Source organism: Vigna angularis, chromosome 7 (assembly GCF_016808095.1).
Source record: "Vigna angularis cultivar LongXiaoDou No.4 chromosome 7, ASM1680809v1, whole genome shotgun sequence".
Classification (NCBI taxonomy): Eukaryota; Viridiplantae; Streptophyta; class Magnoliopsida; order Fabales; family Fabaceae; genus Vigna; species Vigna angularis.
Window position 1 is genome coordinate 20,448,223 of NC_068976.1, and position 20,799 is coordinate 20,469,021.

Sequence of the window (20,799 nt, forward strand, 5' to 3'; positions counted from 1 at the left end):
ATAAAATAATGAGTCTTTCATCTTTATATACTGCTCTACTTTCTCATTTCTATTCAACGTGGAATTTAGACTCACAATTATATTTCAACAAAAATATCAAAATTTTCATAAAAAAAGTAGTTAAATCAATTATAAAATAGATATCATATTGAATATAATGATGTGATTGACAAAGAATTTAAAAATGAAATAGTTTAATTATGTCACGAATATTATTTTATATCATATATCAACGTAATCTAATTAAATAATATATTATTGTATTATTATCATGTTGATTATAATATATTTGATCAGTTTTGTTATATTTTATTTTATAACATATTATACAGAGTTTAGGAATTCGAAATATATATGATATTTCTTCAGATACTATAATCATATCCAACTCTCCGTGAGAACAAATAACCATACCAGAAAAAACATCCATTTTTTTTAATAATTTTCTTCTATCTTTCATTCAATTTTTATACAAAGGCTATTTTTATAATAACAACAATTTTTTTTTCAAATTCTTTTATATAACCAATTTTAGAAAACCAAACCCTTAAATAATTATTTTCTCTCTCTCTCTCTCTCAAATCCATTTTCTTATTTTTTAAAACCTTTTTCCCGAGATAAAAAACACATCCAAAATTATATTGTCATAACAAATATATATATATATATATATATTAAATCTCTGAGTTTAACAAATTATTTCATGGATTTTTTTTTCAACTCATTGAATACATTTATGACTTGTATATCCAATACATTTGATACCACCTGAACATAAAATTAAAATCATCCATTAATGCCAAATATGCTGTTAGTGTATCATTCTCATACCGATCTATTAGGTATATTAAATATGTGTAAAACCAGAGAGTTAAATATATCTCTTTTTCAGACGTCAAACCACAAATAAGAAAACATTACAAGTAGGAAGAAAACACATAAGATCTAAAATGAAAAAAGTTATCTTTAAAATAGCTTTATATTTTTATTTTAATTAAAATGATCGATGAGTCAACTTTTTCAGAGTCTGCTTTCTGTTTTCTTGTCAATTACTGCATGGAATTCTGTTACCGTCATAGGGTATGAATGTGTATGATCCAGAAACAAAATTCATAATTTAACGAGTTCTGTCCATTATAACTTCTAAGGTAGCTTCATGAAATAGTTCTGTAATTCACAGCTCTCACATCTACCGCAACATTATTCTTTTATGCAAACCAATTAATGCATTCAACATGCAGCAGCTACTTTGGAAGAAAACTGGATGCAAAGGACTAACGTTTGAAATTGTTTCTATTACAAACATCAATGGAACACCATGTATGTCGTCCAACATTCCCTTCTGCCAGTTTGCAAAGCAGCAGAGAAGCTAACAGAAAATAGAGTCACAGTAAGAATTAAGAAATCAAATGGTGCATGGAAGAACCCTAGCAGAGAAGTTTTCTCATCTCAAATGATAGCTCAAAACCTTCTGTCATTCCCCAAAGTATTTATACCCTTTTACAAAGGAAAAAGCAACATAACTAAGTTTGTTGATCTTATATTGTTTTTCACTCCAAGCAAGCAAGCAATAATGTCAGTAACACCTCTCTCATGTGAGCCTCCACATGTTGGACCCCATCATGTAATTGCACTTCCATTAAATTAGCTACTATCTTTTGTAAAGTTTCCTAAACTAATTTAGTTCTTGCACTGATCATGAGTCTCCTTAAGCCTTGTATTTTGAGTCTTGAGCTTCCATGTATCTGCTTATGGGTCTGGATTTCATGGTTGTTAAAAGCTTTAGTCTTGTCAGTGATGTTCACGCCAAGTGATCAATGTTGTAAAGAGTATGGAGAATAATCCATTAGAGGTAGAAAGAGACTACACAGATGTGTGAGTGAGAGTTTCCTAAAACAGTGAAATCGGTAAAGAGATTGAAAAATCTAGAGATCAATGATTTGCTTATAAACCATTAGTAAAGATTCACCATAGAATGCTATGATGCTCATCTAGTGAAACTCTATCAAATAGCTTAGTCTTTGTGACTAGATTAGTATCATACTGTGCACTGATGATTTCTTTTTCCTTACACTTACATATAAATGGATTCGATTCCTATGCACACATTAAAATCTCAGAAGAAAAGTGCAAGTTAATGGCTTCACCTCATTGTAAAACATTAAAATCTAAGAAAAGTCAAGATCCTTCACTGAATGCAGACGGATACAGAAGGTATAACATGATAAATTGGATCAGTTCTTTCTAATACCGTGTCAGTATACAGTCTTAGCAAATTTATATGCTTTTAGTTGCCATTATTATGCGTTCCTTTTGAAAACTTACAATTTACTTAGCATTGCATGTACTTTTCAGAAGTATTGTCGTACCAGTTCATATTCCTAAATCACTTCTATTGTTTTGGTCTTATATGTACAGGTGTATGTGAATTTCAATAGATGTCCAAAAATGGTTAAAAAATATACTTTAAATCTAAGTGAATTCTACAAAATCGTTTACTAAACAGACTTTAAACTGAACTCAATCTTATTAGTTTGTAAAATAAAGTTTGGCGTTGTTTATACACTGAAAACTAGTTTTATCTCAAGACTGTAACTTTATGAGGATGGCTGAGTGAAGAAAACTGAATATTTACCAGTTTCCTAACAGTTATGTGTGGCCCTCCAGCACTTATTATAAGCAGATAGCAGTGGATTTAATTGTACATGAAAACATTGAATACAGTTTGAGGCAGGTGAAGGGTTCCTAAAAAAAGTTGCCATGTTAATGAAAGACCTCAAATTTTATCAGCATATCATTTACAGCTTCTGTCTCAGTAGGTGATCTAGATACCTACAACTTAAATTAGTGCAAGCTTTCACTCATCTAAGAACAGACACTGTTCAACCTATATCTCCTCATTATTGTTCATTTTAGACCCAGTAAATTATCTTTAATTGGAGCCAGCTAATTTTTCTTGCCTTTGGTTTCAACAATTCAAATTAAAGGTGAAGCTTTTCAACTTTTGGTTGTAATAAGAAAGGCGAAAAAAATAATTGCAACACTGCTGGTTATAAGAATGTATTTGAAGTGACTACAGTTGGAGTGAATATATATATATATATATATATATATATATATATATATATATATATATATATATATATATATATATATATATATATATATATATATATATATATATATATATATATATATATATATATATATATATATATATATTGTGTGTAAAACCAAACAAATTAAGTTGCTCCTTCAAAAAAATTAAAGTTATTATTCAAATTTAAAAAAAAAAACTAATTTTATATTTTTATATCACCATATTTCTTGATAAGGAAGAATGTCGCAACATTTTAAATTATTAAAGGATCAAATTTGATGATCATAATTTTGGAAGATCTGATAACACACTAATCTTCATAAGACTAAAAATAAGGGTTTCCTATTTGTTTTCCCTCTTCTTCTCAACCTTCTCTTCTTACAAATAACTTTTCTTTGACAGAAATACAAAAGAAATCATTTAATTAAAGAGAATATAAATTAAATATTTAGGTTAGGATTAAATATGTTTTTTTTCCGAATTATGAAAAATTGTGTTTCATCCTAAACTAAATTATAAATGTATAACATTATTATAGCATGTTATTTATTAAGAAGATGTTTTTTATGACTTTCATAAAATGATGTTTAAAAATAAAACACAATTTTTACAATAGTGTGTTGGAGAAAAACACAGTTAATTTTTTTTTTCATGGAGCTAATTTTGTTACCATTATAGCAATCTAACATGCTAAGTAATTGAAATAGACTTTCTTAAATCATGATGCAAAAATGCAATGACATGATAAAATATTCCAGCAAAGCATGATTAAATAGATGGGTATATTAATGAAGATTTAAGTGAGCTTAAATCAACATTAAGTTGATGATAAAGAAAATTAGGTAGATGGTTGATTAAAAAGAATATAAGGGAGGTAGATGGGAAAGAAAGAAAGTAGATATAAGCCGTTGATATTTGTATAAAATAGTTGTGAATAATTTATTCTCAAGGAGGTTCATAAAGGAGTGATCCTCCATTTTGGTTGGCACAATAAAGTGCAGGCTAAGAGAAAACACTTAATGAAATCCTATATTGAAGAAAAGTGACTCCTTATCGGTCATTTTTAGATTACCATATTTGACAAAGTCATAATTATTTTCCTAACTATGGCCTTTGAATACCATTGAAGCTAAAGTAACCATGTCATGTGGGGGGAAGTTTCTGTGAAAACAGAACTTCTGACCAATTTGGTTTCTGCACAGCCATTGTTTCAATAAAATATATCCTAGATTGATTTTCAGCCACTTCTGGAGTGTCAAAGGTTGCATGCATTTGGAAACCAGATGCATCAACTTTGAAATTATGTTAAATATTTAGTGGTGGAAGAGAAGATGAGTTTCTTTTCATGTTGCACATCATCTGAGAAGATCAACAAGAACTCCTTCAGAGGGAGCAGCAGGGACTTCAATCATGCAAAATCTATGCCATCATGTGGTACCATGTGTTTTAAATCTGGTATTTTTCATAGCCCCAATGCAAATTTTTGTTTTTCAGGAAATTTTTTCTCAATTTAATATCTCATTAGATTGCTATGCTGCTGATGCAAAGTGGTCATAGAGTGAGCCTATACAGTAGATTTAAAACTTATCAAACACTTGACATGTTTTTTCCTACAAATGGCTAAAACTTGGACAATTTATCTCTCAGATAACAGCAAGAGGAAGTTCATAGAACAAGAAATTGCAAAGATTGGAAGAGGGAATATTACCTCTCAGACTTTTTCTTATCATGAGCTATGTGTTGCAACTGGGAATTTTCACCCCGAGAACATGATTGGTGAAGGAGGCTTTGGAAGGGTGTATAAAGGACGCATTAAAAGCATAAACAAGGTAGCGTTTATTCACATCTATATGAATGTTATGACAAGAAAGAAATCCATTGGAGTTCTTAATAAATAGTAACCTTCTGATTCTGATGTTGTGTTACTTTCATGCAGGTTGTAGCTGTGAAGAAACTTAACAGGAATGGATTCCAAGGAAACAGGGAATTTCTTGTAGAGGTTTTGATTTTGAGTCTCTTGCACCACCCTAACCTTGTTAATTTGGTAGGGTATTGTGCAGATGGTGAACAAAGGATTTTGGTATACGAATACATGGTGAATGGTTCTTTAGAAGATCACCTTCTTGGTAAGTAACTGCTTCTTAATTAAACAGTGTCTTGAAATGAAATTTATTACTTATACAAAAGAAAAATGATTGACAGAACTACCTGAGGACAGAAAGCCTTTGGATTGGCAAACCAGAATGAACATAGCAGCAGGTGCAGCTAAAGGACTTGAATACTTGCATGAGGTAGCAAATCCACCAGTGATATACCGTGATTTCAAATCATCAAACATACTATTGGATGAAAACTTCAATCCAAAGCTCTCTGATTTTGGACTTGCAAAGCTTGGTCCAACTGGTGATAAAACTCATGTATCCACCAGGGTCATGGGAACTTATGGCTATTGTGCTCCTGAGTATGCCTCAACAGGCCAATTGACTACAAAATCAGATATATACAGCTTCGGAGTGGTATTTCTAGAGATGATCACAGGAAGAAGAGTTCTTGATCAATCAAGATCATCTGAGGAGCAAAACTTAGTCACTTGGGTATGTCACAAAACTTTATAACGTTAAATGTGTTTTTAGTCCTAAACTTTCACACAAAATCAAAATTCGTTTTTGTTTCAAATTTTGATACAGATTGATCCTTAAACTTAAAAAATGAATAAATATAATTTTCTTGATCCAATGACTTAATATTTTTTACTTGTTAAATATTTCAATATTTCATACTGATATTTGAACTGAAACGTGTTTGAACAAAGATGAATTTCAATTTTGCTTCTAAGTTTAATGACTAAACCATATTTAACCCAACTTTATAACATGTCCAATATAAATTGAGTTCATAATGTTTAGACCAATATGCAGAAATGATGAGCAATTGAGTTGATAGTGTTTCTTGTTTTCAGGCACAGCCACTATTCAAAGACAGAAGGAAATTTACATCAATGGCTGATCCATTGCTGAAAGGGAACTACCCTGCAAAGGGTCTACACCAAGCACTAGCAGTTGCAGCAATGTGCCTTCAGGAGGAAGCACATACTCGACCTTTGATCAGTGACGTGGTTACAGCCATTGATGTTTTAGCCAAGACGCAGATGCAAGTGGGAAAACAGCAACATGCAACAGACACTTTTTTGGAGGACAAAGAACGCAGCTAACAGAAGGAATCTGAAATGGTATAGGATTATAGAAGATTAAGAACAATGAATGAAAATGTAGCTGCCAAAGAAGTTTGAGAATCAATCTGTAACAATTTTTTACTATAGCATGATGCCACTTGGTGTCATGATGAAAATCAGAACTATTACAAGTTTTTCCTTGTTCATGATCTAGTGATTAGTAGCATTAGATTTTGATAATAGAATGAAAAGATTGCTACCATATTCATAATTGCCTACTTAATGTGATTCTCTGATCTAAACAACAGTGCTAATAAATTGATGGAGAAACAAAAGTAACACAACGATTAGGTGATACTGTATATAACCTAATTTGAGGAAGAAAAATTGAATTAAACAAACTTACTTTAAATTGTTGTTTAATCTAATGTTATTTATTTTCAATTTTTTATGTAATGCATATTTTTGTTGTAAAAAATTGTAATGTTTTCTTTTTTGAGATCAGTTAAATTAATCTGTAACGCTTTTTTATTAAGTCAATGTTAAATTTTTTGAAATTAAATTAAATATTAATGAAATATAACATGATGGAAAGTTAAATTTATATCCTTTCCAAATTAAGCCAATCCAACATTAACCAGTTTTCCATTATCGACAGAAAAATATAAATGTAAAACAACCAAATAACATAACCTATTATACTTTTATAAAATTTATGTTTACAAAATAATACTTCCATTCCTTTTTACAAAAAAAAAATCTAAATTATAATATTTATAATACTAATATTTAATTTGTATAAAACAGCCTAAAATGAATAATATTTAACTAAAAAATTATAAAATGTTTAACACTGATGTTTGAATCCAACTTTAACCTTTTCTCTTCATCTATTAATTGACAAGTTATGGAAGTCGAGTTATCAGAATTAAATAATTAAATTATAAAAAATAATCCAACTCATTTTGATAAGTTAAATGATAGATTTACTGACGTTCATTTCCTAAAATTAAGTTTATTATTTATTTTGTGATAATTGTTTATTCATAATTTTTATTAAAAATTATTAATAAATTTTGGAGAAGGTTTTCTTTTTAACCATATGGTTTTATTTACAATGTGTACATTTTAAATATTCTAACCCAAACACAGTGTGCTGAAATAAATAAATAAAAGGAAAAGATTATCTATATTATACAACTTATCTAAAAGCTATGAATAAAAAAATTAGGCAAGTTCAACTAAATTTTCCATAAAAAACACAATAATAACTTAAAATACACACAGAAAATAATTCTTTTCGAAATTTCGATAACTGTTAGAGCCATCCTGGCCTTCCATTACGTGGCAAACAATCTGATAAAATCGTATTTACTATTTTTTTATTTAATAATAATGTTAATGGCCAATATTTTTCAAATTTTTTCTTTTTTGTCTTGTTGATTATATTTATAAACTATGTTACATATATATATATATATATATATATAGATGGTTCGTAATCTGTTTGAGCGTGGAGGGAGCACTGGTTGAGAGGTGACTGCTGCCTCAATGGAGATGTCTGCTTTGAGGCCACACTGTCCCTTATGCCGCCGCAGCTTCTCGCGCCCCTTCTCTCTCCCTTCCCTTTTACCGTCTCCGTCACTCCAACGGTTTACCCTTCTTTCTTTCTCTCTATTTCATTTCAAAGTTCATGTTTTTCGTTGCCTTCACCTTGCTCATCTCTTTAATATCTTCAAATTTTGCATCTTTTATAACTGGGTATTCTTTTCTTTTTTCTTTTTCTTAAGAAACTAATGTCTTTTTATCACATGGTAAGCTATGTTGATTGTGTTTTTCAGTCTAATGGGTCATAGTGCTTGTTGTTCTTCAATGGTTTGAAAGGTTGACCCTCGCATTAACATTAGTTGTATTGTTTTTTGTTTCTTTATTTACCAATTTGTTGATTACTGAACCTGAAATGGGTTATTAGGGATGTCACCCTCACCTGGGATTATCTTTTTCTTTTCTTTTTTCTTTTTTATCGGCAGCTTTGTTTGTAATTGTAGAAATAAGGGATATAAAGTGTGTTGTTTTTTTTTTTTTTACCATAGATGCCTACAGATGGAGCTTTTTCTTGGCCAGTACATGGCTGGATAAAATGCTTTTACATTAATTGATTGGAATTTTTATTTTGGTTGCGTGATGTGAACTGCAGAAGAAAAAATCAGTCATTCCAAATTTCATACAATGGCCTCCGAACCAGCTCTGTGCTTGAAAATTCTGTACAATCTAGAGCAGGTTTTTCATGCTGTACAAAAGGGACATCTACAGGGCTAAGTAAATACAATGGCGTAAGGTATGAGCGTGATTTTCCATGCAAAAGTCCAGTTTGCATTTCATCTATGAAAATTGCAAATGCATCGACTGGCACACTGGAGGAGATGACAGAGGAAGAAGAGCTGGAATCTTTGCGTTCATGTGAAACGAAAGTTAGGATGATGGATGTGGCTTCTTGCAATAATGGATTTTCCGCAAGCACTGTGGGCAAAAACTTGTCTGGTGGTGATTGTAGGGGCTGGACTATAGCAAAAGATAAGTTAACAGAAAACAAAAAGGAAATGAACGGCTCAAATAAATTTGACAGGGAAAATGGTTGTTCTAATGCATCTAATGGAGCTGCTTCCTTTGGTCAGAACCAGGCTGTTTTTAAGAATGGGGACAGTAATATTATACTGCAGGATCATCGGGATCATGTCTCATCTGCTGTTAAGTATTCTGTATTAAACAAATCAAAGGTGTTTGTAGATTCTGAAAGGTTGGTCCGCCAGTGTAACGAATCTACTTTGGAAATTAGTAAGGAGAAAATCACTGTAATCAATGGTGATCATGGTTTGGATGGAATTGCAAAAGATTCAATTAATGTAACATCTGCTAAACAGGCAGGTGGTACTGATAAAATAAACCTTCGGAATAGGCTCTGTAGTATCTATGAGGATATTCTGGTTGTTGATAATATATCTCTTGCAGAGGAAGTTTCCAAGATGCTCACAACAAAGTACAGGCATCTTATATACGCATGTGATACCGAGGTATTAATCTTTTCACTGTTTTTAGTGTATTATGGTTATTCCTTTTCGCTAGAGTCTATGAAGCTCAATTATCTCCTCGTTTATTCTAGTGTGTGTATCTGTTTGCGTACTATGGACATTATCTGCCGATTTTATTGTCTTCAAAGGTAGCCAAGATAGATGTCAAACAAGAAACTCCTGTTGATCATGGTGAGATAATATGCTTCAGCATTTATTGTGGTCCAGAAGCTGATTTTGGAGGTGGAAAGTCCTGTATCTGGGTAGATGTTCTTGATGGTGGAGGCAAAGAGATTTTAGAAAAATTTGCCGAATTTTTTAGTGACTCTTCCATAAGGAAGGTGAACTTTTCTTTCTTCCTCCCTCCATTCTATGTCTTAATCATATTACTCGCCTCAATGTGCAACCTCTCAAGTCTTAACTATATGTTGGTACTATGAAATGTGCCGTACTAGTTATGATATGTACTAGTTATGATATCTGATAATCTGAAAATAAGCTACTGTCTGGTCTAAAATTACCGTGGGTAATCTAAAAGTTTGTTGTCATATTATACAGCGATCCATATTGATTTACTATGGGTTTAGTTGTATGTTACCTTTTATCTTTTCCTGATTCTTTTGCATAAACATAGCTATAAAAAAGTCACTACTCCTTGTTCAGTTCATAAGATATTAAAATGTTGCTCATTCTGTATTAATCCATTCCATACCAGACAATCTGATGCTTCTGTTTTGTTGACTTGATATATTTTTTTGTCCAATTCCTTTTCCACTCATTCCACTACTTAAGCACATATGGCATGACAATAAATTAATTCCAGTTTCATCCATGAACCCTCTCCCAAACCGGCATGCAGAATGCTGGATCCTCTCCATAGGTCATGCAAGTATGACCTGTTGAAGGACAGGGTAATGGTTTCCTTGTAGACCCTGGTAATTAAAATACTCGTCTAGAGTTGTTCGGGGTTAAGCCTTGCAAATATTCACCCATTCCTCTCCTCAATGTGCTAATTGGTGGGACGAAAAACTTCTTTACTTTTTCCCCCAGGCCTCTTTATTAGTGAAGGATTTCCCGGTGATGTTATTCTACCAAGAGTAAAAAAATTAAGTCTATTTTTTTATAAAATCATATTGCCATTAAATTTCTGGGTTCGTCTATGTACATGAACAAAGATTACCAACCACATTTGAAATAACTGAGTCACTGGTATATTCTGTAGGTCTGGCATAATTATAGCTTTGACTGTCATGTTATAGAGAATTATGGGTTCAAAGTTTCTGGATTCCATGCCGATACAATGCACATGGCACGATTATGGGATTCTTCTAGACTTTTAGATGGAGGTTATTCTCTTGAAGGGCTTACAGGTGACAGAAGAGTCATGTCTAGGACTCAGCTGAACCATCAAAAGGATTTGATTGGTAAGGTCTCAATGAAAACTATATTTAGTAAGAAAAAATTGAAAAAGGATGGATCCGAGGGTAAAACAAGTGTCATTGCTCCTGTTGAAGAGCTACAGAGAAATGAGCGTATACCTTGGATATGCTATTCTGCCCTGGATGCTAGCAGCACTTTGAAGCTGTATGAGAGCCTAAAAGGCCATCTTTCAGACATGCCCTGGAAATTCGATGGTGTGCCAGTGTATGGGAAAACCATGTATGATTTCTATAATGAATATTGGCGGCCATTTGGTGAGCTTCTAGTCATGATGGAATCTGAGGGAATGCTGGTTGATCGGGCTTATCTTGTAAGCATAGAAAAGGTGGCCAAAGTAGAGGAAGAGATAGCTGCTAATAGATTCCGGAAATGGGCAAGTAGGTATTGTCCAGATGCCCAATATATGAATGTGGGAAGTGATTCACAGTTGCGCCAGCTACTATTTGGTGGCACTTTGAACAGGTGAACATTTTTAAAATCTTACATGTAGCATTTTTTAAAATCTTAATATATTAACGATTTGCTAGTAAAAAACTGATGTATTTTTGCTATTTGTAAGTTTAATTTATTACTGAATGTTAATACTAGTACCTACCTTGATATTTTATGAACTTTGCTGTTTACGACTAAGTAGCTTAAGGGCGTAAGATTGAAGTAAAACTTTAATTTTCATGTCCCATTCTTCATTTACAGGAAGGACTCCAATCTGGCACTTCCAACTGAACGAATATTCAAAATTCCCAATGTTGATAATGTGATTGAAGAAGGCAAGAAGGCTCCGAAAAAATTTCGTGATATAAAGGTGACGAGCCTAGGTTATAACTTGAAGACTGAGATGTACACCGCAACTGGTTGGCCGTCAGTTAGTGGTGACGTCTTAAAGGCCATGGCTGGAAAAATTTCTGCAGATTATGACTTTTTTGATGAGGATTGTAACTTGGAACTTGGTGATGAAGATGGAAATACTTCTCAAAATCAAGTTGCACCCCTAAAAATTGATTCATCTGCTTATGGAACAGCCTACGCTGCCTTTCCAACAGAGGAAGAAGGGAGAGAAGCTTGTCATGCAATTGCTGCTTTGTGTCAAGTTTGTTCTATCAACTCTTTGATATCTAACTTCATCCTTCCCCTTCAGGTACTTTTTTTATTGTTTGGTTTCCAATTTGAAGTTTATTGAGCTTGCTCTAAATCTCTTTATTTTGAACCCTGTATAAAAACTGCAACAGAATACATATTGTCTGTAAAAAATTAAAGACGTTTTCTATTCATTTTCCAATAGAGGACATTTTTATACAGTTATTTGTTAATCATATGAAACTTCGGCAGATGAAATGCTTAACAACTCAACTGGGCACCAAACCCACATTTGAGAAGGCCAAATGTATTTGGTATTAAAATACTTAACAAACCCACATTTGAGAAGGCCAAATGAAATGCTTAACAACTTAACAAGTGTACCATAGTACCTTGAGCTATTAAAATACTCATTTGAGAAGGTCGGTATTCGGTTCTCCATTGCTTGGATATGCCAAGAGAAATTATTTCCTTGAGTTCATGCTGATTTTTTGTATGCTTAATTAAGTAAATATATGTCTGTATTTTTGCAATGAAGCACTTTATACGTGCTCTCTTATAGCTTCATTTTCTCTTTGTCAGGGACAAAATATATCTGGCAAAGATCTTCGTGTTCATTGTTCCTTAAATATCAACACAGAGACAGGACGCTTGTCAGCAAGAAGGCCAAATCTGCAGGTTATTCTAATTTTCAATATTTATCAGAGAAGTCTTATGATTTTGATTAGGAAATTTCATTTTAACAGTAATTGTGAACTTGATATTTTTAAGTACTATACATTGAGATTTGACCATTTACCTTGATATGTGTGCTTGTGTTTTCACTAATTGGTGTCATACAGTCATTTTCAATTTGCATTTGGACATTCACATATGGGTATTACATTTAGTAGATTAATCATTGAATTTTAAAACGGTATAGAATCTAACACATACACTTTGTGAATTAGAATCAACCTGCTCTGGAAAAAGACCGATACAAAATCCGTCAAGCATTCATTGCTTCACCTGGGAATTCCCTTATAGTTGCTGATTATGGGCAGGTTGATAGTCTATATTGTCTATCTAACTAAGCTATTTTCAATAACTTTCATTCAGTTAACAGCCTTCTGTATTGTTACAGCTGGAACTTAGGATTCTGGCTCACCTTGCAGACTGTAAGAGCATGTTGGAAGCTTTTAAAGCTGGTGGAGATTTTCATTCAAGGACTGCAATGAATATGTACCCATATATTCGTGAAGCAGTTGAGATAAAGGAAGTGCTTCTTGAGTGGCATCGTAAGCCTGGTGAAGATAAACCCCCAGTTCCTCTTTTGAAGGTAACTGTCTGCTACTAGTACCAAATACCATTTCATAGAGACGTTCACGTAGTGTCTTTGTCTTTAATTTGGTAATTCTCGTTGTTGATGACATAAGACAGTGAGAACCAGAGTGCTTGCAGTGCATGAGGGAGGAAAAATTCATGTTCTGATTGGGCATAGATCCATCAAATGCAAAATAACATAAATATATTTCATTAAGAATTGGAACAAAGACACATAATTTGTGAACTTCCCCACAAAAATAATTAACAAGTACTGCATGTCAGAACACTGTTTTGGGGGAAAGCATAACATGGAACAGTGATAATAGAAGGATTGCAGTTTATTTGTGATAGATAGGCTTCCAAACATGAGGATTCAGTGTTTTTCGACGTATAATGCTTTTAATAATGTTTATTTATATTAATAGAAGTAAATACGAAACACCAGGAATATCTAAACCTCGTTTCAGCAGTTTGGCTTTCATTTGATGCCTGACCCTCAAGATATGGAAAAGCCTGTTTTAGCAGTTTATTGTTATAAGTTATAAAAACTGTTTTATAATTTGATTATGTTTTTAGTTTTTCTCCCTTTCCATGTCAGGATGCCTTTGCTTCTGAAAGAAGAAAAGCTAAAATGCTTAACTTCTCAATTGCATATGGGAAGACACCGGTTGGGCTTTCCAAGGATTGGAAGGTACCCTGAACTCTTACTTATTATAAGGGGTTTGCCCAGGTGGCAAGTGTCTGTGATTTATTATTTGATTGTCCACTCTCAGGTTTCTGTGAAAGATGCTAAGAAAACAGTTGACCTTTGGTACAATGATAGAAAAGAGGTTTTACAATGGCAAGAGGAGCGTAAAAAGGAAGCTCACGAGTTACATTGTGTACACACATTGCTAGGGCGAGCACGACGGTTCCCTTTGATGGCCCAAGCTAACAAATATCAGAAAGGTCACATTGAGAGAGCTGCTATCAATACTCCAGTGCAGGTCCTTAACTCTTAAAATAAATACATACTTGCATGACCAAACAGGGGTTCACTCCTCTTACTCTCATAATAATAGCTCAATGCTTTCAGTTGAGATGCCATTACCACATGCAGACCTTTCTTTTTGGGTTTCTGATTTGTGGTATTCAACAGGGTAGTGCAGCTGATGTTGCCATGTGTGCCATGTTGCAAATTTCCAAGAATAAGCAGTTAAAGGAACTTGGGTGGAAATTACTTCTACAGGTAATTTAGTGCTCCATCTATTTTTCATTTTTAATTTTTCTTGCTTTCATTTTAGTGGAACGTGTGTTCAAATTACACCTGCTCTCACTTGCCATATTCTACTTGAGTCTTGATTCAATAATCAATTCTATGCATTCTTGCTCCCGGAGTTGGTAGGGGAACTGGGGGTTAAGTATATGTACCAATTGGGAATTTGGCTGACACATGTACTGTTAATGTTCATAGCAGTGGCCTATAAGAAAAAATAAATTATAACTATGTTTTGATATTTGAGTTATTCCATATCTGAATATTTTCAGATATCTATTTCCAAACTTGTTACATTTTCACTTAAAATCTTGGATTTGCCAAGCAGGTTCATGATGAGGTCATATTGGAAGGACCAACTGAATCGGCTGAGGTTGCAAAGTCCCTAGTTGTTGAGTGCATGTCCAAACCCTTTAATGGCAAGAACATTCTTAAAGTTGATCTATCTGTTGATGCCAAGTGTGCTCAGAACTGGTATGCTGGGAAATAGGTACTCCCTTCCTTGTACGGCAAAAAAGCCATTGCTGTTCTGTTTAGAGATGTTTTCTCATTCAGATAGCTTTTGCTGCTCCTCCTTTGGTGATTACAAACCAAAGATGCCACTACTCTGCTGCCTCTACTTTCAAGGCAAATAAGCCATAAATATCTTCATGTGCTTGATTTTTATAGAGGTTTTGTACGTCCTAGGAAGTCAGTCATTTCCAGTGTGATATTTTGGTAACACCAAAGCATGGCACTTTTTTAGAGAATTTCCAGTGTGATGTTTTGGTCTTTCCAAAGCCTAACGCGTTGAAACTTTGAAGGAAGAAAAAGGCCAAAATTACTGGCCTCGGCTTTTTACTTCAGTTGTCATGTCTTTCTTTTATGCCTTGCATCATGTACCAGTTTGGTCTTTTTGGTTGATGCAAACCATATCAATATTGTATATAGATTATTATAAAATGAACTTGTCTACATTTCTATTTATCTGTTGCAAAAACACACTTGTTGATTGTAGAAACATCATATAATGGTATGATATCTGCACCGCAAACAGCACTTTTCAGGCACAAATCATCTCATAACCACTGACAATTTTCAGTAATATCAGAACAGTATTGTGAATTTATGATATTCTGTACAAATGAATTATGTGATAACGACCTTATGAATAGGAGCAAATGGGAACCAAAGGATGAACTCTTAATATGTAACAAAAAAATGTGAACACTTAACAATTAAAATTGTATCAAAGAATCAAACAGATTTTGTGTAGTAATCAAACAACGATATTAATCTTATTAGAATAATATTTTTAAAAATCTTGCATCGTGTAGTCACAAGTTTATATATTTATTGAATGGGATTATTTATTGGTTATTTTTCTAGAGTTGAATGTGAAAACATGTATAAAAATAGGAAATACTTTAAGAAAATGAGAGAAATGATTAAAATCAAAGTGCTTCAATGAATCCTTGTAAGAAACATTATCAAAGAAAGACAAAAAAACGATGACATTTTCATGTTGTGAATCAACATGAACTTATATTTGATGCATTTCAAAGTGATATATTGTTTTCATTTTCTCACTTGTTTATTTTATTTTCGTTTATATCTTCATTTTTTCTTTTTCCTATAATTTGAGCAAACACGCTATTCTGGTTTGAGTAATAGACCATTTTAATCCTAAGAGAATATCATTATTATAGAAAAATTATCCTAAATATAATACAATTAACAAAGTATAATGGATAATTTTACTAAAAATTAAATATACAGGTTACTAAAAATATTTATCTGTTTAAGTAAATCTTAACAGTGTAAATTAAACCATATTACTATTTTTCTATGAATTCTGCTACTCCTCTTTATTTTATTATTTCATCTATAAAATCGGTATTAATCTTGTGATTAACTTCTTCCAAGAACGGACACTAGAATTCATGTAGGGCCCAGAAAAAATAAATCATATCTGACAGTATGCGAAAAATCCAAAAATAAATTTAAACATATGATACAAATTTGTAAATATATTTTAAATTTTATTTTTAATATGATATTAATTTCTTAAAATTTAATAATAAATTATATAAAATTATAGTCCATTATAATAATCATTATTAAAATTATATATATATATATATATATATATCAATTTTTAATTATAAAATATCACTGAATTTATATCATTTATTTTAAAATAAATAATTTTCTTATTAAAAGAATTAATTTAATATAAATTTGTAAAAACAAATTTGTCAAAGAGTTCACACTCCATAATGAGACGAGCAGAGTTTGTCAAATAATGCCTGCTAAGCTATGACAGACACATCACATTCTGTCAACAATCGATGCTATTTACTGAGTGAGGGAGTTTTCTACCAGACAAATTAAAAGCTTTTTAAACTCATCAAATTGCTGAAAAATTATGCAACATTTTCAGAAAGCTCACATAATATTAATTATTTATGAAACAACGTAAGATAAAAAATACTTTTTCTTTTGAATGAAAAGTTCAGTCACTGCATACATTTCCTTCATCCCAAAATGCAGATATCAGTTTGGTTTTGGGTCTGTTTCAAAGATGCAATTTTGAAGTAATAATATATATATATTAAAAAAAAACACATTATAGTATTTGGAACAGGTAAGTAACAAGTGGGTTCCTGTCTCCTTGGGCGGTTTGTAGGCCACGTGATCTGTGTTTTAGCAAACTCTCAACTTTCATTTTCTGACTTTTGAACTTTTCTCTCTTGGGATCTCAAACTTCGATTTTGGATAACTTATTTTACATAATTTTCTCTAGAAGTTGCATGTTTTTTTTTTATGAAAAAAAGATATTAAGATTTATGAAAGAAACTCAATAGAATCGTAAAAGTGAATTGAATAAAGTAATAAAAAATAATTTTCACATAGTGTTTTGCCTTGATGATTATGATTTGATTTGTTCATAATGAGTTGTGAAAATTTGGTGGCGAAGTTAACCTTTGCACGACAATGCTTATGAGTCAAATCAAGAGCATTGGATGCGCACGGTCCAAAACAAGACACACAGAGAGAGTCAAATAAAGTAGGTTGGATTAGATATGATTTTTTGTAGAACACTAATTTCTCCATCTTCTTCATTCCCAACTTTCACTTTCACTCAATTTTACCACAAAAAGTTCCCTCCTCTGATGGGTCTGTTTCAAATCTGCAACTTTGCAAAAGTGTGGAGCCATAAACTTGCAGTGCGTACAATACCCAATTTTTGTTTTCCCCTTTTATTTCATCTTTCATGCCTCTCTTGTGGATCTAAAATGCTGTTTCTTTCTTCTGCACTGTGGTGTAGTGATGGGTTGTTACTTCTTCGAATTAGATTGCCACTCTTTGAAGTGAGGCAATTTGATTGAATTGGAAGTCAAATACATTCTTGTTTTGCTTTTATTTTTTCTCAAAGAAACTATATCGTTGGTTTTCTTAGTATATATATGCATGTTTATTCAAGTTGTCAAAATTGATGACTGTTTCGTTTGATTTTGCTTGTGTTTTGGTGAGTTGGGTTCCTTTTACCCTTCTCTGGGTTTTTTTTAACCAGGAATGGTGATTTATATTTGATTCATTTTCGCCTAACCATTGTGATTTGGCATTCTTTCTTTTTTTTTGCTTTGTGTGTTGATTCATTATAGCTGAATTGTAATTCTCATCCTGAAGTTATGATGTTATGAACACCTTGTTATGAAATCGTGATGCACAGTGTGTGATGCTTCAACTTGTTAACCTGCATTTTATGAATGAACCAACTTGAATCATCATCTATTTTAAGTGGGGGTTACTTTTTTTAATTATTTCGGAATTGCTGTTCTGCTGTTTTTGATTTGATGCTGGAACCATGTTTTTGTAAGTGAATCTAGCAACTTCCCTCTCCATCCCTCTTACCCTTGCAGAATTTATTACACTTCTCTTTGTTTTATCCTAACTCAAGTCCTGTTTGATTAATTTCCCCAAAGAATTACAAGAGAAGAAAATAATATCAAATGAATCGAGTGCTTGTACGAGTTAAAGTTAACTTATGTACTTCATCTCCTACAGAAGTTCTCGTAATTGATGAAAAATATTAGGTGTTCAGAGTTAATTTAACTTGTGTAAGTCATTTGTTTGCATAAAAGTTTGTCCAATCATGTAAATAAAAGAAGAATAACCAAATTAAAAAAAATTGTGAGAAGTTTATAGCTTTACATCTCAGATCACTGATGACACTAATTTGTGTAACAGATCGTTGAATAATTCTGGTGAGGGCATCAATCTCATAATATGAGCATGGCTCAGACTGTGGAGGTTATAAAAGGTGGAGGAGGATCCATCAAGCTTGGCACCACTGGAACAATCAGCTCCTTGATGACAAGGGAATTGGATCACGTTCCTTCTGCCCCAAAGAAGCTGGTATCTTCAACAAGGACTAAAACTCAAACACTTCCTGTTTCAGTTCCCTGTGGCAGTGCAACCCAAAAAAGACTACAACCAAGAAAATCATCGGTTGAAGCCAGTAGCAGTGGAAGCAGTAGAAACACAAACCGTAGAGGCCCTGGCAATGGCATGCCCCAGAAAACAAAAACAAAAACAAATGGCAGAAATACACAGACAATACCCATGCTAGGTTCTGATAAATGTTCATTGAGCAGAACTCCAGTGAGGGAGAAAAATGATAAGAAAATACCTAACATTGTTGAAGTTGTGGACATAAGATGTGGGAGTGCAGAAAAGGCTTGGGCTACACCCTTAGCAAGTCGTCTAAAGAAGCTTGGGTTTTCAAAGCTATCCGAGAGCATAATCTAAACCTGGAATTTTTTTGTGTCAGACTTCAGATTCCTGTAACCGAAAGCTGAGGTCCCATTTGGCCTACCATTGTCTGATACATCAACCACAGAACACATACTTGGTAAAAGCCTGCTGCTACTCACTCGCTTTTTCTTTGTAATTTCTTCTACTGTAGATGCAATTGTGGTTCTAGAACTTGTACTACTAACGGAGGAACCCACCTCTGTGATTTGAGACTTGTTCCTTTGTGAATTTGAATCAATCCTGCTGAAGTACTCGATTTCTTGCATTATGAGGGATGCTACTGTGCCTCGGGTTCCTATTTCCACTGGGGGAAATCCAGCCATATTTTTTGAGTCAAAGGAAGTGGCTTTATGCATGCTATGTTTGGTTTGTGTTGGGGAGAAAGCATGATCTTTTGATTTATGCAGGGTTGTTTGTGATTTTGTTCTAGTGGGAAAACTGCAGAGACTCTGAGGCATTTCTTGTGTTGCAGGAGATGTGGTTTCACAAGAATGCTTCACTTTATGTTGTGTATCTGAAATGCATGGCACAGGTCTGTGAGATGTGAAACTGCATTCATGTGGTTGCAGTTATAACAGTGTAGTTCCTAACTACTATACCACCTTTTTAAGTTTCATCATGTTCCTAAGTACATGGTAGGATCTGATGGGATTCATGTGAAAGATAAAAGTAGCAGCTAGGTGGGATAGTAGGATCACATCCATAGGCTACCTAAATCAGGAAAGCAAAATCACTTTGTCACACACAATCACATACATAGACTCAAAAGTCTTGTGATTTGAATACAACCTAGAAAGAAAACCAGGATGCAAGATTCATGTATCTTGACAAATTTTTCTGTTTTGCAACTGTAGTATTATAGTATGTTATCCATTTTAATTGTTCTTGGTATTATAGAATCCATTTCTTGGATCTGTTCTACTTATCTGCATGAATTTGTTGCGACTTCTTTCAAAATTATACCTATTTTTGTTGTTGATGAGATAATACAACTAACTATAAATAGGTTAGCCATAGGTTTGGCGAATCTGATAATGTCAAAATTAAAGCCTAGATACATCGAAATGGTTTAGTTTAGTTTGGTTCAAAATTTAAATTACCCAACCTAAACCAATTCCAATAAATTAATTTGGTCAAGTCGACCAATTTCTATTATAGTTATATGCTAAAATCGTTTAGAAGGTGGTGAAAAATTAAAGAAGAAAATTTCTATTTTTATTTCCTGTCATGGGCCATTCAAAATGATTTCGTTTACATGTAATCATGATGGGATAACAACAAAAGATATTAGTGGGTTTGACTATCTTATTCTTATGTTTGAAGTAAAAATTATCATCTATCATTATATAAATTTTTTGTCTCATCTCTCTATCAATTATCATGTATATATATATATATATAATTTTATTTTTTTACTTTTTACTATTCTAAATAATAAGTAAATAATTTTTTTACAAAAAAAATTAAAATTAAAAAAATATTAAAGATAATATCAAGTATTCAATATACACCTCTTTCATCCAATATTAAATATCAATTAATAAATAAATTATAATTATATAAATATTAAATAATAATTATATAA

General features: G+C 32.5%; 3 protein-coding genes across 10 annotated transcripts; all 3 read left to right on the forward strand.

Moving 5' to 3' along the window:
* The first annotated feature begins 4,059 nt into the window (after positions 1 to 4,059).
* Positions 4,060 to 6,472, forward strand: LOC108337206 (probable serine/threonine-protein kinase PBL23). The gene is made up of 5 exons (XM_017573678.2): positions 4,060 to 4,555; positions 4,748 to 4,929; positions 5,037 to 5,226; positions 5,303 to 5,694; positions 6,060 to 6,472. Exons 1-5 carry the CDS (start codon positions 4,432 to 4,434, stop codon positions 6,309 to 6,311), a joined length of 1,140 nt encoding a protein of 379 aa, XP_017429167.1. The 5' UTR covers positions 4,060 to 4,431; the 3' UTR covers positions 6,312 to 6,472.
* Positions 6,473 to 7,772: 1,300 nt separating this feature from the next.
* LOC108338257 (DNA polymerase I A, chloroplastic/mitochondrial) lies at positions 7,773 to 15,378 on the forward strand. Of its 4 annotated transcripts, none has more exons than XM_052880294.1 (12): positions 7,773 to 7,924; positions 8,470 to 9,343; positions 9,433 to 9,681; positions 10,563 to 11,242; positions 11,474 to 11,915; positions 12,437 to 12,532; positions 12,805 to 12,897; positions 12,978 to 13,172; positions 13,758 to 13,850; positions 13,933 to 14,145; positions 14,298 to 14,387; positions 14,743 to 15,378. In XM_052880294.1, the coding sequence occupies exons 1-12, from the start codon at positions 7,824 to 7,826 to the stop codon at positions 14,902 to 14,904; spliced, it is 3,288 nt and encodes a 1,095-aa protein (XP_052736254.1). In that variant the 5' UTR covers positions 7,773 to 7,823; the 3' UTR covers positions 14,905 to 15,378. The 4 variants fall into 4 exon arrangements, with proteins under 4 accessions (XP_052736254.1, XP_017430519.1, XP_052736255.1 ...); XM_017575030.2 differs by having other exon boundaries at positions 9,490 to 9,681; XM_052880295.1 differs by lacking the exon at positions 12,805 to 12,897.
* A 1,903-nt stretch (positions 15,379 to 17,281) lies between these two features.
* LOC108336385 (uncharacterized) lies at positions 17,282 to 20,139 on the forward strand. Of its 5 annotated transcripts, none has more exons than XM_017572819.2 (2): positions 17,282 to 17,623; positions 18,648 to 20,139. In XM_017572819.2, exon 2 carries the CDS (start codon positions 18,687 to 18,689, stop codon positions 19,206 to 19,208), a length of 522 nt encoding a protein of 173 aa, XP_017428308.1. In that variant the 5' UTR covers positions 17,282 to 17,623; positions 18,648 to 18,686; the 3' UTR covers positions 19,209 to 20,139. The 5 variants fall into 5 exon arrangements, with proteins under 5 accessions (XP_017428308.1, XP_017428309.1, XP_017428310.1 ...); XM_017572820.2 differs by having other exon boundaries at positions 17,288 to 17,463; XM_017572821.2 differs by lacking the exon at positions 17,282 to 17,623 and adding an exon at positions 17,628 to 17,767.
* Positions 20,140 to 20,799: the final 660 nt, after the last annotated feature.

Coding starts and splice junctions, on each gene's coding strand:
- LOC108338257 (XM_052880294.1), top strand. CDS start 7,824: ATGGAGATGTCTGCTTTGAGGCCACACTGTCCCTTATGCCGCCGCAGC. Junction 9,344..9,432: donor TATACGCATGTGATACCGAG/GTATTAATCTTT, acceptor CGTTTATTCTAG/TGTGTGTATCTGTTTGCGTA. Junction 13,173..13,757: donor CCCCAGTTCCTCTTTTGAAG/GTAACTGTCTGC, acceptor TTTCCATGTCAG/GATGCCTTTGCTTCTGAAAG.
- LOC108336385 (XM_017572819.2), top strand. CDS start 18,687: ATGAGCATGGCTCAGACTGTGGAGGTTATAAAAGGTGGAGGAGGATCC.
- LOC108337206 (XM_017573678.2), top strand. CDS start 4,432: ATGAGTTTCTTTTCATGTTGCACATCATCTGAGAAGATCAACAAGAAC. Junction 4,556..4,747: donor TACCATGTGTTTTAAATCTG/GTATTTTTCATA, acceptor TTTATCTCTCAG/ATAACAGCAAGAGGAAGTTC. Junction 4,930..5,036: donor GCATTAAAAGCATAAACAAG/GTAGCGTTTATT, acceptor ACTTTCATGCAG/GTTGTAGCTGTGAAGAAACT.